At 38.6% G+C, this 16,793-nt stretch overlaps 1 protein-coding gene across 2 annotated transcripts in view; it reads left to right on the plus strand.

Annotated features, from left to right (window-relative positions):
- GPLD1 (glycosylphosphatidylinositol specific phospholipase D1) overlaps window positions 1–16,793 on the plus strand; it is a 54,635-nt gene that overhangs the window by 5,674 nt on the left and 32,168 nt on the right. For both annotated transcript variants that reach the window (XM_061147505.1, XM_061147506.1), the window contains exons 3-7: window positions 9,785–9,863; window positions 11,573–11,670; window positions 12,161–12,271; window positions 13,272–13,320; window positions 14,232–14,286. In XM_061147505.1, the coding sequence (XP_061003488.1) occupies window positions 9,785–9,863; window positions 11,573–11,670; window positions 12,161–12,271; window positions 13,272–13,320; window positions 14,232–14,286 (392 nt within the window). The remainder of the gene's footprint in view (window positions 1–9,784; window positions 9,864–11,572; window positions 11,671–12,160; window positions 12,272–13,271; window positions 13,321–14,231; window positions 14,287–16,793) is intronic.

Here is a 16,793-nt window from a genome sequence, read left to right on the forward strand (position 1 = left end):
TTAACTTACCGTGGCTTCCCTGATAGTTGGTAAAGAATCTATCTGCAATGCAGGAGACCATGGTTCAATTCCTGGGTCAGGAAGATCCCCTAGAGAAAGGGATAGGCTACCCACTCCAGTATTCTTGGGCTTCCCTTTTGACTCAGCTGATAAAGAATCCACTCGCAATGAGGGAGACCTGGGTCCGATCCCTGGGTTGGGAAGATCCCCTGGAGAAGGGAAAGGCTACCCACTCCAGTATTAGGAAAGTGAAAGTTGCTCAATTGTGTCCGACTCTTTGCCACCCCATGGACTATACAGTCCATGGAATTCTCCAGGCCAGAATACTGGAGTGGGTAGCCTTTCCCATCTCCAGGGGATCTTCCCAACCCAGGCCTGGAGAATTCCATGGACTATACAGTCCATGGGGTTGCAGAGAGTTGGACACGACTGAGCGTCTTTCACTTCTAACTTACCATAATCAAGTTAATAAGAGACTAATGCATACAGCTGAGAAAATCAGTTTATTAATGTATAAGAACTGCAAGAATGTAACTCACAGTGGTGGTAATTTTCTTGTTGCTGTTCAGTCGCTAAGTTGTGTCTGACTCTTTATGACCCCATGGACTGCAGCGGGCTTCCCTGTCCTTCACAATCTCCCAGAGTTTGGTGGTCATTATTGCCCTGATTTTAGTCCTTCTACAAGAATAAATAGATAAATATATAATAATTTATTAGATAAATAAATAAATGTGGTGTATTAACTAGGAAATCAGAACAATGGTGTTTGGTTGGTTGCTCTCTTTTCTTTGCTCCTCCCTCACTGCCCATAGAATAGGTTTGGTCTTTTCTGATCGTAGAACTAATAGAAACTCATCGTAAAAAAATTTTAAAGTTACGTTATTTTGTAAACTTGCCTTTTTCGTCATTTACTTTATCAGAGCGGTCATATATTTGTTCATGTCCATATCAGTAGAAGTCCTTAGAATAATTTTTAATAATTACATAATTCTCTGTACCATAATTTATCTAACCAGTTCCCTATGTTAACTTTTTATTTTGAAATAATTTAAAATTGATAGAGAAGTTGAAAAAAATTAGACAAATACTTTCTGTATGACTTTTACCTAACTCCCCCAATTGTTGATAACTTATCCTATTTGCCTTCTGAGCCGATGTATGCATATTGATTTTCCCCTGAGCCATTTGAAAGTTAATTGCTGAAGTGGTTGTCATTACCCTTCAAGGCACCCTTGTATACAGTAATTCCCTTGACCCTCAGGGGATATGTCCCAAGACCCTCAGTGGATGCCTGCAACTGTGGACAGTTCAGTTCAGTTGGGCCGCTCAGTCGTGTCTGACTCCTTGCAACCCCATGAATCGCAGCACACCAGGCCTCCCTGTCCATCACCAACTCCTAGAGTTTACCCAAACTCATGTCCATTGAGTCGGCGATGCCATCCAAGCATCTCATCCTCTGTCGTCCCCTTCTCCTCCTGCCCTCAATCTTTCCCAGCATCAGGGTCTTTTCAAATCAATCGGCTCTTTGCATCAGGTGGCCAAAGTATTGGAGTTTCAGCTTCAGCATCAGTCCTTCCAATGAACACCCAGGACTGATCTCCTTTAGGATGGACTGGTTGGATCTCCTTGCAGTCCAAGGGACTCTCAAGAGTCTTCTACAACACTACAGTTCAAAAGCATCAATTCTTTGGTGCTCAGCTTTCTTTATAGTCCACCTCTCACATCCATACATGACTACTGGAAAAGTACTTCATATATACAGTATTTTCCTACACATATGTACATAGTTATGATAAAGCTTAATTTATGAATTAGGCACAGTTAAGAGAAACAACAGTGACTAAAAATAGAACAATTATAACAATATATGTAATAAAAATTATGTAACTATGGCCTTCCTATCAAAATAATTTACTGAACAAGTTTATTGTCTTTTCCATTTTATCTAAGCACTTAATTGTATACTGTGGCTATAACTTTTGCAGTTTGAGGTGCTGCAGCAATCCTAGCACAAATTTCCTTTTCCTTCACAATTTCATAGCTAGAATATTTCTTTCCTTATTAAGTCTACAGCGTTCACCTTTTCACTTGGAGAAAGCCCTTGACAGCTTCTCTTTGGTGTGTCCAGATTGCCAGCCCCTCTCCTCTGTGCTTTGGGGCCATTACTGGGTAAGTGCCGAGGTCCAGCCCCGGCAGGACCAGGAGTACCCAAGGGATGAGTGGCGTCGGTGAGGAAGAAGACAGACACACACACACACACAGGTGGTTGCGTAGAAGAGGTGTAGCTTTTTTTTAATTTTTAGGATAGCTCAGTTTTTATAGAATGAATGTTACCTCCCCCTGAGGTCACCACATATTATATCAGATATTGGTTTGTGCTTCAGTCAATATTTTTTTCCCCATGTTTTTCCCCTAAGCATTCATCTAGAACGTTTCCGATTACAGGGTTTATACTTAAGTGTCCCGTACATAATCTTCTTGCCTCAATGGCCTAACATTCTCACTCTAACAAAAACAATGTTCCACAAATCTCAGGTATAGTGTAAATTCTTTGGACAATAAAACAACACATGGGAAGTGTCACAGTAACATGTTTGACATTTCTGAAAATAGTACCATGAGAAAAACCTGATATTTTTCTTTACCTGAAACCACAAAATCTCAATTTACAACGATTAACTATTAAACAGCAAAAACACCTCTAAAGCAGCAAAACACCTCTATTAATAGTAAGATAATGGCAGTAAAGCTGGTTAATATAAGTCTTCTATTAAAATCCTATATACCCCTTTTTCTAATTTTACAAAAATACCCATAATATCCCATGTTGTTTAAAGAAAGGGAAACAATGAACAAATAGCACCAAAGAAATAGCAATAGTGAAAACCCTTTCAACCAAGGAGCAAGTAAACTAAAGCAGTATATCTACTTCTAAATCTAAATACCTCTACTCTTTTCTATTCTAGAACATTATAATCTTTTAAGTAAGCAGCCAAACTATACCTGTGGCCTTTTCTTTTATGACTTGATGTTTATGGTCGTGTCCTGAGCCAGAGCAATCTTGAGCATTTCCAAAAAGGCTTGGACTTTTCCAGTGAGGCCTTATTACTATATATTATCATTTCCAAAAATTAATAGAAAGCCCAACAACAGTAAGACAGAAGGAAGAAAGGGACATACCGGGCCCCTGGGACAACCTCGCGGGGAAGAGCTGCCTTGCAGGTTCCTTTCTCTTCCCGGCAGCTCTGGAGGGGACATATTGGGCCCCCGGGGCAGCCCCATGTGAGGAAGAGCTGCCTTGCTGCTTCCTCTCTCGGCTTCCAACAGGTAAGGTAAGATCTACTCGAACCCAAGCACTGTACTAGCTAGATCGCAGGTCTGATGATGGAGACTAACAGGCAGGATATAGTGGACAAAGGGATGATTGATAGAGCAGAATGGTGCGAGTAGAATCATTTCATCATGATACTCAGAAAGGTACCCAGTTTAAAAATTAGGAATTGCTTATTTCTGGAATTTTCCATTTGAGATTTTAAAAATTATTTATTTTTGGCTGTGCTGAGTCTTTACTGCTGCTCGCAGGCTTGCTCTGCCTGTGAGGAATGGGGCTACTCTCGTTGTGGCACACAGGCTTCTCACTGCAGTGGCTTCTCTTGTTGTGGGGCGTGGGTTCTAAGCTCATGGGCTTCAATGGTTGTGGCACGTGGGCTCGGCACTTGGGGCTCACAGAGAGCTGGCTCAGTAGTTGTGGCTCCCAGGCTTAGTTGCTCCATGGCATGTGGGATCTTCCTGGACCAGGGATTTAACAGGGTGTCCTCTGCATTGCAAGGCAGATTCTTAACCACCAGACCACCAGGGATGCCCCATTTAATATTTTTGAACTTAGGTAACTAAGCCAAAGAAAGCAAAACCATGGTTAAGGAGGGGTTATATTTCCTAAAAACAAGGGCTATATATATGTGTGTGTGTACATGTACTACTATATACATCTGTACAACTACAGTATGATGATAATGACAATCAGGAAATCAACAGAGAAATAACACTATCGCCCAATCCCAGGCTCTTAATAGATTTCAACAGTTGACTCAACATACTTCATGGTTCCAGGACTGATACAGAAGCATGTGTTTAGTTATCAGTTCCCTCTGAGCTCCTCCAACCTGGAACAGTTCCTTACGTCTACCTTCTCTTTATTGTCCTCAACAGTTTGAAAAAGTACAACCCAGTAACTCTGTAGAATGCACCTTCATTTGGTTTTGTTTGATGTTTTCTCATGATCAGATTCTCCTGCAGGTTAGTTTTGGGTAGAAATACTACAGACCATTGAAGTGATGCTGTATTCTTCTCATTGTGTTTTACCAGAAGGCCCATCATGTCAACTTGAACCATTTCTGGTGGTGGTAACTTTTATTTCAGCTGTTGTATTTTTCATTCAGTTCTTTATGTCTTCTATTTGAGAGAACTTTTTTCTTTTTTTTTGGTTTCAGATGTGTTTGCAGTTGTTCACTGAAGCATTTTTCTGAGGGTTGCTGTAAAATATTTGTCAGATAATTCAGAAACTCCTGCGATCTCTTTGTGGGCATCTGATGACTATCTTTTTTCATTCATTTTGACATCTTTCTAGTTCTTGGTATGACAAGTGATCTTTGATTGTAGCCTAGACATTTTAGGTATTAGGTTATGAGACTCTGGATCTTCTTTAAACTTCCTGTTCTAGTTGTCTTCTTCTGATACCACTCAGGTAGTGGAAGGGGTCAGGGGACACTCCCTCCTAAAGGTTCTTCATTGGGCCTCTCCTGATGTCTCCCTGGCCAGGAAGGGTAGGAGTACCTAATTACTGCTCCTCACCGTGGTCTTTACTGATGTCAGAAGGCAGAGCTGGCCTTTTACCTGGGTAGAGGTGGATGTCCTGATGTCCCCTGGGCCTCTTCTTATACTGCCCTCCTCCCCACAGCAGGGAAGGGGAGAGATCCCTTGTTCCAGTTGGGATTGGATGTCCAGGCTCTCCTCATGGTCTCACTTATACCATAGGGTAGGGGACAGGATGGCAGGGATGAAATCCTGCCTCCCTCCTTAGCCCTCTCTGATACCACTGCAGTGGGGGAGCAGGGGCACCTCATCGCAGGCTGGTGAGGGGGCAAGCCTAGGCTCCCCATGAGACCTTAGCTAGTGGTGAGGAAGCATGGGGCCGTGTTTTTTTCTTTGGTGTTTGTGTAGAGCAAAGAGGTTACAGTATAGAAGTTCTATCTTGCTAGGCTGTCCCATGCCTGGTTTTTGTGGCCTGAGAGTTGCAGGCTTTTGTTTTGTCGACACCCACTGGAGTTTCTAGGCAGCTGGCTTTTCCAGTATCCAGTTTGGACTACATGAAGCAAAAAGAAAATCCACAGAACTCACCATAGTGTTACGCTTCAGCTCCTATTCAATGTGCATACTTTTCTCCACCTTTGAGTCATAAGTTATATTCTTTTCGTAGACAGTGTCCAGGGTTTCAGCTGTATTTAGCAAAACGAACAGGGATAAGTACACCCACCCATCTTCCTGGAAGCAGAAGTCCTATTGCTGTTAAGAATAATTTTAGTTAAGATGGTGTCTGCCACGTTTTTATATTGGAAAGTTAATATTTTCTACTTTTTTAAATAGCAAATATTTTGTAGGGAGATATATTGAGATAATGCAAATATTCTGTTTCTCATTAAACTTTTTAGCATCCATTGATTCTTGCCTGAAATAGTTTTAATGTTTGCCAAATGTTTATCTGATTCTATCATTCCTTGTACATTTATAAATTTGCATTCTGCTGTAAGGTAAAGCCTCTCCTTCCCCATTTATCTATCTCTTTATATTATTAATTCATGGATTCCTATTTTATTCAATGGTTTATATCACATTATGTGCAGTGCTTAGTCACCCAGTCGTGTCTGACTCTTTGTGACCCCAAGGACTGTAGCCTGCCAGGCTCCTCTGTCCATGGAATTCTCCAGGCAAGAATACTGGAGCGGGTTGCCATGCCTTCCTCCAGGGGATCTTCCCAACCCAGGGATCAAACCCAGGTCTCCCACATTGCAGGTAGATTTTTTACCATCTGAGCCACCAGGGAAGCCCTATATCACGTTACTAATATTATTTATCTTGATGCTCAAATTGTCCCAGAATTCATTTCAAGTTGGCTTTTGTGTCTGTTTAAAACCCTGAATTCACATGAAAACATCTCCAATTCCAGTCCATCAGCACAGGATCTTCTTCAGCTTTGTATCTGTAACTCCTTTCTCCAGCAGTGAGAAACCTGACCTCCATTATCCTCAATACATGTTCTGGTTCTGATATGCTTGGTCTCCTTGTAGGTAATCCATGACCTGGAAAGTCCCTTCAGCCCTGGTACTGCTAGTCGAATCCCCTTGGCCCAGAAACAAATGAAAAATGAAAACAAAACAGGGAAGATAAACAGGACCAAGAAAGGATTAATATCCTTAACTGTTCCTGTAGTTTGTTGAAATTTCTTTATCTTCAGATTTAGAAACAGACTCACTTTTAGAAGTCTGTTTTTATTATATTTTCATTTTTGCCAATATATGAAAGTGGTTATTTTGTTATAGGTTATATTGACAAATAATTTTTATTATTAATGAGTTTAAATATATTTTCAAGTGTTTATTGACTGTTTCTATTGCTTCTTCTATGAATTGCCTGTGTCTTTTGCTCATTTTTCTATTAGGATATTAATCTTGATGTGAAGAATGACTTTTTAAAAAAAGATAGCATCTTATCATGTGTCAAATGATTCTCGTGGTTATTTATTTTTCTCTTAAATTTGTTTCTGGTTCTTTTTACCATGCACAGCATTAAAATTTTTGTGTAGTTAAGTGCATCAGTCTTTTCCTTCATGGTTTCTGCCTGTATGTTTTGCTTAGAAATATCATTTCCATCCTGAGATTATAGAAATATTCACTTAAAATGTGTCTTGTTATTTTCATGGCTCTATTTTTGACATTTAACTCTCTAATTCATCTTGTACTTAATTTTTGCATAAAGCATGATAGGGATCCAGTGATCTGTTACCGCTGATGTCAATTTCAAGTCAGTGTCACCTAGGCTAAGTATGGATTCCCTATAAGAATAGACTGTTCATTGCAGTGGGGTTGTGCCAACCCAATTGTCGATTACTCCATCCTTTGTTCATCTCTATCATGCATTAAGTTATTATGGTTGAATCTATTTCTTTATTCTATTTCATTGATCTGTGTCTTTTGGTGCATTTTTATATCTGAAAGAGGAGGATATCCTCCTCCTCCTTCTGTACTCTTTTCCCTCTAGCAGTTTCCTGACTTTTTTTCTGACACCTTTTCTTAAAATTTATTTTTAATTGGAGTACAATTGCTTTACAATGTTGTTCATTTCTGCTGTGCAACAACATGAATCAGCTATATGTATACATGTATCCTCTCCTCTCGAACTTCCCTCCCACCTGACACCTTTACTTTTTAAAATTTACTTTAGAATTATTTAAAATTTGCTTTAGCATTATTTTTCCCTGTTAAATAACACTATCTCACCGGGAGATGCGGATTCAACAAGTCTTAATACATATAAAGTGACCATTACAGTGGCTGCTAAGGTAAATATTCAGCAAAGTTAATTATTACTTTTAAGTGGCAAAAGTCCAATTCCAGCTGTCTTTAGAAAAAAGACTCTAAGGGTTCATGTAACTGATAAACCTGGGGCAGAGCTGGACTAAGAGGTCTAAGTGGTACTCTGTCTCCTAGACACTGGGAGACACTGGCCATCCAGGACTGTTTCTAAGTTTAAAATCCCTGAAGAGGCGAAGACTTCCCTGTCAGTCCAGTGGTTAAGAATCTGCGCTGTCACTGCAGGGGGGCACAGGTTCGATCCCTGGTCGGGGAACTAAGATCCCAGTTACCTACAAGGTGTGGCCAAAAATAAATAAGATGAGAAAGAGCATCATCTTAAAAACAAAAGAATGTCTTAAAACAAACAAATAAAACCCTGAAGAGAAGAAAGCATCTTCTTTCTTCTCCCCACAGCTCTAGCTGAGAAGTCTTGGGGGACGTTCTAGCTGAAGTAGCTTTTGTCAAGCAAACATCTCTGAGCCAAACACTCTAGTGGGAGTGGATGTGCTGTCCTTGTTCCCCTGTGGTCAGTCAGCCTCACCTGCTCGATATGGAAGTGATTCTGTCTTTAGAAAACTGAGGAGGAGACACTGCTTGAAAAAGCAAAAACAAAAAGTAGGTGATACTGTATTTCCTTCTGTTTCAAGTTCTTTGAGGTACTTCTTTGTTGCTTCTGCATCTAGCCTATGTTATTAATAAGTCCCTATTGAAAAATCAAAAAGTTGGATTGCCAGACTTTTCCCTTGCCCATTCGGTCAGAGTTCATTTGCAGATAGTGGAAACCCCTCTGGGTTTCCATAAGAGGAAACCCCCCTTATGCTGAGAGGGGTACAAGACCACGTATTAGGGGATTCAGTGCTGAGAAACTGTGAGAAATGGAGGAGCAGACTCTAAGCTGAGTATCCGGACAGGACTCCCAGAACAACACACAGAACTGGCCTGCCAGAGCCACTAAGCAGTCAAACAGACACTGTTCCATTCACGAGCTCCGTGTCCAACTGTCTCCTGTGTGGTTTGGAAAGTAAGACGCCACCATCTTGACTGTTGGCTCTGGGACCTCATCACCTCAGCCACGTTCCTTAGTAGCAAAATGGATGCCCTCTAACTCTGCCTGTGATCACCTGGGCCCCCCTACTTCTGCTATGGAAAGGCCAAACACTTCCGTGCTGGCTGGGAGCACACAGGGACAAGCGGCTCCTCAGTAGCCGCTGGGGAATGAAGTCTTCATTTTCTAGGCCCCAGCACTCACTGGGTGTAGCCATAAGGGGGTTGGAATGGGATGGAGTGAGAAGGCCACCAAAGAAGAACGCTGGGAAGAAAACCTCTACCACCAACTTATGTGTCATGTTGGAAGTGGGAAAGGGTATTTTTGTAACCCTTCAAAAGGTTATAATCTTAATCTTTAATCTATAAAGGATATCATCTTCCTCTAAAGCACAGGTCGCAACTATAAACACACACACACACAAATAGATACGAACTGACACATGTATATGTGTATATATGTGTATGTGTGTGTGAGTCGTCCAGTCACTTCTGACTCTTTGTGACCCCATGGACTGTAGCTCACCAGGCTCCTCCATCCATGGAATTCTCCAGGCAAGAATACTGGAGTGGGTTGCCATTTCCTTCTCCAGGGGATCTTCCCAACCCAGGGATCAAACCTGCGTCTCCTTGCATCTCCTATGCCTTCTGCATTGGCAGGTGGGTTCTTTCCCACCAGTGCCACCTGGGAAGCCCCAATAAATATATATGTATATGTGTCTGCATTTTTCTCATTTTACTGGTTGTCACTAGGTCATCAAAAAGTTTACCACACACCAGTTCTGGGTCAGTGAAATAGTCTTGGGGAAATCTTGTTCTTCTGGGTGGACAGAAAAAAAGCAAAAGATTAAATTCAAATAGGTGATTTTTTTACTACTATATAATCAGCTCGTCTGTTTTGGTATGAGAGAACCTGAAATACATTTGGTAGGGTGCTGTTCAAATTATATTGATACAAGAGTTATTATAATTTATTTATGCCTTCCTTCCTTCACTACTTCCTTCCATCACTTCTCCCCTACCATCACATTGTTCTAACTCCCACACCTGGGCCTGCTTCTCCCAGGCTGTTTTCTCTTGCCCTCTAACCTCTGTATTTTCCTGCTCCCCAGCTGTTACTTAGGCACCGGGATGCATATCAGGCTGGATCCGTGTTTCCTGACTCATTTTACCCTAGCATCTGCGAGAGAGGTAAGATGAAGACTTACAGACCAGATGATGCTGCTTTTCCTTGGTTGATAAGAATAGCTTAGACTCAAAAAAGTATCAAACAACACATGATATTTTCCACTGTTGTTGATCAGTGACTTAGTTCGGTTGTGTTTTCCATTTAACCGAAACTTACTTGCTTAAGGGTAGAAATTCTGAAAGCTTTATTCTAAGCGCCCTGACTTGCTCTCCTGCTTCATGGCAGAAGAGAGAACATTTTGAAGGAAATCAAAAGGTTCGAGTTTTTATTCCTTGGATGTTACCTGTTAGCGTGTGACCTTGAAAAAGCCCCTTCCATGCTGAGTCTCAGTTTCCATGTTTGCAACATAGTAATATCTAAATTAATTACTATTTATTAGTAATAATTAACACACACCTGGCTGCTATACTGAATTGCTGTTGGCATTAATGTAGGTTATTTTGTCAAGTGTTATGCAAACGCAGGATAATATTAAGTTAAATGTGCTTCAGTTATATTTTAAACAAAAGTGGTTAGGCTATTTTTAGTTTAATAATGATCTAAAAAATTTGACTTGAGGGATCTGAACTCTGGGATTTTGCTTTTGATTGCTGTTATGACACTCCATGAAGAATCTGGCACTTGAAGGTTTAGAATAGATGTCAGTTCCTGTTTTTTTTTTTCACTCATCCCTCCTGTGGGAATAAAGAGGCATATAGCACACCCCATTTAAAAGTATTATAAATTCAAATACTTGAAAGCTGTTGGAATATCTGCTTTTTTCTTTTGTGCTGTTAGGGAGGCTGACTGTGATGGAAAAGAAGATTTAAAACCACCCCCCCCCCAAAAAAAAAAAAAAAGAAATAGGGACAGCTGATTTCTTTAGCTTTAGGGTACAGAACTTAACACTTCCAGCTTCTCTTGCAGCCCAGCTATTTCTAGATGCTATGAGCAGTTAAGGCTCCTCTTTCTTTTGGCTGGCTCTTCTGTCCTAGAGGCTTCCTTTGAATATTGACTCAGGAAACTAAGAGGCTTGGAGGGAAGGCGAAGGAACGCAGCAACACAACAGGTGGTGGTGGAATACTTCACTGAGAATCTCCAACTTTTAAAGAAAATTGGGGGATAGTTGTTTTACAGTGCTGTGCTGCTTTCTGTCCTATGTTGAAGTGGATCAGCTATTTGTATACACATGTCCCCTTTTTTATATTTCCTTTCCGTTTAGGTTACCAGAGAACACCAAGTAGGCTTCCTTGTGCTATATAGCAGGTTCTCATGAGTTATCTCTTCTGTACATATTAGTGTCTATATGTCAGTCCCAATCTCCCAGTTCATCCCCTGCTTCTCTTGGTATCCATATGTTTGTTCCCTACATCTGTGTCTCTATTTCTGCCTTGCAAACAGGTTCATCTGTACCATTTTTCTAGATTGCATGTTTATATATTAATAGACGATTTTCTCTTTCTGACTGACTTTGTAGGATAGTCTTTAGGTTCATCCACATCTCTACTAATGATCCACTTTCATTCCTTTTTATGACTGAGTAATATTCCATTGCTCAAATCGACACAAGTACCCCAGTGTTTGCTGAAGCACTATTTACATTAGCAAAGACATAGAAACAATCTAAGTGTCCGCTGACAGATGAATGGATGAAGAAAGATGTGGTATGAATATACAAGAGAATCTTCAGCCTTTTAAGAAGGACCTCTGAGAGCTGCTTCTGTTTTGTCAGGACAATTCCATGACGTGTCAGAGAGCACTCACTGGACTCCATTTCTTAATGCAAGCATTCATTATATCCGGAAGAACCATCCTCTTCCCTGGGATGAGGTAGGCAGAGCCTCTAGCCCTAAAAATACTCAGTTCCAGACTTGCCAAGTACTATCATTGCACCTGCATTAACTCCATTTCTAACCCCAACCCTTAAATCCAGATTCTGAGGGCTACTCACCCTTCTGCCACAATGCCAAACACAGCATATGGAACACAGTAAATAGCTAGTTAACATGTGAACAAATGATTTTTCAAAATTTACATCTTCAGTTTTATTTTCAATAAGCAATGTTTTTAAAATTTGGGGCATGTCACTCGGCTGTTTTGCTCCCCTAGTGAATAAATCTGAAAGCAGTTTCAAGGCACTCAGAATCAGTTAAAAAAAAAAGCCCTTTGTGGTTCGGGGGTAACTACAACGTACCTGTCTCTGATGTTTTGTTAAGTCTCAGTAATGGAAATGAATTCATATTTGTTAATCCTTTTAATAAGATTGCTATAAAATAACTACCTTCCCCCTACCCCCAACTCTAATTTGCTTATTTGGCAGGACACAGAGAAATTGATAGCTTTCTTGTTTGGAATTACATCTCACATGGTGGCTGATGTCAACTGGCATAGCCTGGGTATTGAACAAGGATTCCTCAGGACGATGGCTGCCGTGAGTACATAGCTTCAGGTTAATGACTTTGTGGGAATGATATTGTCCTACCCAAGATTCAAAACTGACTCTTTTAGGATAGTTAGGGACTTTGGAAAGGTTATGTACACACTGCTATATTTAAAATGGATAATCAACAATGTTATGTGCCAGTCTGGATGGGAGAGGGGTTGAAGGGAGAATGGATACATGTATATGTATGACTGAGTCCCTCCACTATTCACCTGAAATGACCACAACATTGTTAATTGGCTGTACCTAAAGACAAAATGTTTTCAGTGCTAAAAAAAAATGAAATTAAAAAAAAAAAACTGACCATTGTAGGAAAAGAAAAACTTTAGGTTATTCAGATTCACATGGAAATAAGACTCTGCCCAATACAGTATTCATTAGATTTCCATCTTTTCTTGTCCATTACTCTTACACATTTGCTACCTGCGTAAATTCATCCATGTGGGCAGATTGACTAGTGTGCCCTGAAAACATCCATAGATGTCATGTTCTGTTTAGTCATAAACAATATTTGAGAAATTTTATGTTTTATTCAAGCTGTGCATCTTAATAGTGGTATAAACCCCTACTATCTGGTTTTATTTAAAAGTAAGTTAACATGCTTTTGTTTTTTTTTCCTTTTTTATATGAAGATGCCATATCCCCACTGAAAATTGTGACCTTACCTGATGAAAGTCCCCTCTGGCTATTCACTGATATTAATACTATCCTGTAAAAAATTTAAGTTTGCACTTAGAGATTGTTCATGTATCCTGTTAGATACAAATGTTTGCAACAGCTTTATCTGTTAAGACATGAAGCATACAACTCAGCTGCCAGGATCTTTTTTTTAAAAAGCAAATAATAAAATTAAATGTTTCTTTGAAAAGTGAGTCCAGTCACTACACGTCCTCAGTAGTCATTGGGTCCCACGCATTGCTTCACTGCGGGGTAAGAGTTTGGGCTTCAATTTGTGATATATACTGGATGGTTCTCTTTTTTCCCTCAGATTGATTTTCACAACTCCTATTCCGAGGCACATCCGGCTGGTGATTTCGGTACTATTTATTTACATTTGCCAGATTGTCTTTCGTGGTAGTTATATTTCACTTGTAGTCACTATTATACCTTATGTATGTATGTTTTTAGTTTCTTGCCACTAGCTTTCTATTTTAATATTTCAATTGTTTAGAGTACAGGAATACTTCATTTAATACAGAGATGCACATCTGTGAAGATTATAAATGTATTTTATATATGTATATTTGCATTATATATATGTGTGTGTGTATATGTATATACATATATATGTATATATATATATTATATAATATATAATAATATATATGTATTTAGTAAAAACCAAACAAAAAAATGGTGATTTCCCTAGTGATTCAGTGGTTAAGAAGTCTCTGCGCTTCCACTGCAGGGGGCTCAGGTTCAATCCCTGATCAGGGAGATTCCACATGCCTTAAGGTGCAGCCAAGAAAAGAACAAAACAACCAAAAAAACACCATTATATTTTATCATTGACTTGTGCCATTATTTTAGAAAAGCATTACTTTTAAAATCAGATTTAAATTCATTACCTAGTGTCTCCTAATACTTTAGCTTTAAATGGATAAACTCCATTGTTTTTCTATATTTAATTACCTTTAAATATTCACAGTAATGGTGAGTAGTGTTTGTTTAAATAGAAGAATCTTTATGGTCCATCTTAAAGTAAAAAAAACTTTTGGTTATATGAGTTTCTTTATTCTCTTAATTCTCTTTCTTAATTCATGTGTTTCACTAAGATTTTAAAAGATCATTTTTTTCTTAAATATGTGCCTATGCAACTAAAATAATGAACAGAAACCTATAACAGTGTGAAGAACTAATAAACTGGATTGTGCAAATTTATGTTCAAAGAAGCTTGCTATGTATTGTCATTAATTCTCCAAAAGCAAATATTTTTCTCATATCATAGGAGGAGACGTGTTGAGCCAGTTCGAGTTTAAATTTAATTACCTCTCACGGCACTGGTAAGAGCAATGTATATTTAAATATGTGATACCCAAGTGGCAGTTAGGAGCTTGACTCTTTTTTTCCTTAGAAAGTAAAACTTATGATGTAATAAGAAGCCTTCTACATTTGTACATGTTGGAAAGCAAAACTAAAGATTAGTCTAAATAGATTCTTTTAAAAATCTGTGAATTATGCCAAACATATAAAATAATGTATTTTTTATAAATAAAAAATACTGTATAGCTGCCAGCTACCTGAAGAAGTAGATCATTGCTGGAATATAGAGGCTCCCTGCCTTTCCTTCTGTCATATCACCTTTTCTCCCACCAGGTATACCTACAACCTTAGGTTCTCTTAATCACTTAGTCGCTTTTCCCTTAGAGTTTTACTACATGTAGCCATATCCATGGGGCTTCCCAAGTGGTACCAGTGGCAAAGAACCCGCCTGTCAATGCAGGAGACATAAGAGACGTGGGTTCAATCCCTGGGTCGGGAAGGTCCCCTGGAGTAGGAAATGGCAACCCACTCCAGCATTCAACCCACTCCAGAAATTCCACAGACAGAGGAGCCTGGTGGGTTGCTGTCCATGTGGTCGCAGAGAGTCAGACACAGCTGAGCACATAAGCACAGTCATATCTGTATGCAAAATATTATATGGGTTTTTACTTTAAATAGAATTATGCATCATGCATTTTGCTTAAAATTAAATTTTAAATTAGAATTTAATTTAAAAATGTTTCTTGTTTAAAATTATTTCCCTGACACTTAATCATATTGATATGTTCAGCGATAGTCCATTGATTTTCACCACTGTATGGCCCTCCCTTGTGTAAATCTACCAATATGACTTGATTCTAGTGCTGGATATGTAAGTAGTGTTAAGTGTTTTTACTTTACACATCATGTTGCTGTGTACATTTTTGTACATATATTTTTGCATTAGAGGGGAATTTCTTTGAAGTAAATGGTACCAGAAGTGGAACTGTTGGGCCATAGGACTTAGGCACATTTAACCTAAATAAATAATCCCTGGCTGTCATTTAGAATGGTCTTCCCAACTTGTACTCCCATCAGCTTTGTTCTCCTTCTGCATTCTTGAATACTTAGTATTGTCCAGCTTTAAAATTCTAACCTATTTGGTATAAAATGGTATCTCCTTAAAATTTTAATTCTCATTTCCCAGGTTACTGTTATAATAAGGTTGAATATTCTTTCATATTTTATCGATTGTGTTTCATTTTAAGTGAGAAACTTGTTTGGTTTTTAGCCTATTTTTCTGTTGGGTTTTCCTTTTTATTTCTGAGTGTTCTTGGTATATTCTGGGTTCAATCTTTTGTCAGTTTATCAATTATTTGATATAAATATCTTTTAATAGTTTGTGGCATGTCTTTTTACTTATGGTATATCTTGATAAATAGAATTTATTAGTTTTAGTGTAGTTGAATGTATCAGTCTCTTCCTTTGTAATTTGTACTTTTGACATCTTATTTAAGAAATCCTTTCCTACCTTGAGGGCATGAGGTTATTCTCCTACATAGCCTTCCAAATATTTTATAGTTTCTTTTTTTTAATTTTTTCTAATTTATTTTCTAAATTGTAGGATAATTGCTTTACAGTATTGTTGGTTTCTGCCATGTATCAGTATGAATCAGCCATAGGTGTACATATATCCCCTCCCTCTTGAATCTCCCTCCCACCCTTTCCCACCCTTCTAGGTTATCACAGTATAGTTTCATTTCTTAACTTTATATCTTTAATTTACCTGGAGTTAATTTTTTGTATATTCTGTGATAGAAATTTTATTTTTTTCCTACAGAGATAACTGATTGTCTCAGAACCATTTATCAATAGTCTAATCTTGTTCACTGATCTGTAATGTTCTCTCTGACATAAAATTCCATGTATATGTGGGTCAGTTTCTGGGCTTTCTATCATGTTCTCTTGGCCTAATTGACTATTCCTGAGCAATACTGAGTTTTAAAACTAAAACTGCTTTAATGCATTTTGACATCTATCAGGGCTGATTTCCCAGCCTGTCCTTTTTCTTCAAATGTACCTTGAAGAAATGTACCTTTCTTCAAAGGTATACTCCTCACCTGATTCATGAAATGCATGAAAGCAAAGATGTCTTCCTTTGCTGTTTTCTGGAAGTTTGTGTAAGATTATAACTTTGATTTCTTGCGTGTTTGGTAGAACTTGTCTATAAAGCCAGATGTTTTAAAAAGTAGTGACTTTTGGTTTTAGGACTGTACTGTTTTTCAGTTTCTTCTAAAAGAGTTTTATTATTTTTCTAGGACTTTTCTATTTTGTCTGAGTGTTTAAACATTTTGGCTTAAGGGAGTTCATAATATCCTCATTTTTCCCCCTCATTTTACTTGTACTTCTGTTTGTTTGGTATCTATAATGTTATTTATTGTGCCTTCTCTTATATTTTTAAACAATTAATCATGTCTAATATTTTTCAGTTTTATTATCGAAAAAACTTTTGGCTTTATTGATCCTTTCTATTAATACTATATGTTCT

This window comes from Dama dama, chromosome 7, assembly GCF_033118175.1.
Source record: "Dama dama isolate Ldn47 chromosome 7, ASM3311817v1, whole genome shotgun sequence".
In the NCBI taxonomy this organism is placed as follows: Eukaryota; Metazoa; Chordata; class Mammalia; order Artiodactyla; family Cervidae; genus Dama; species Dama dama.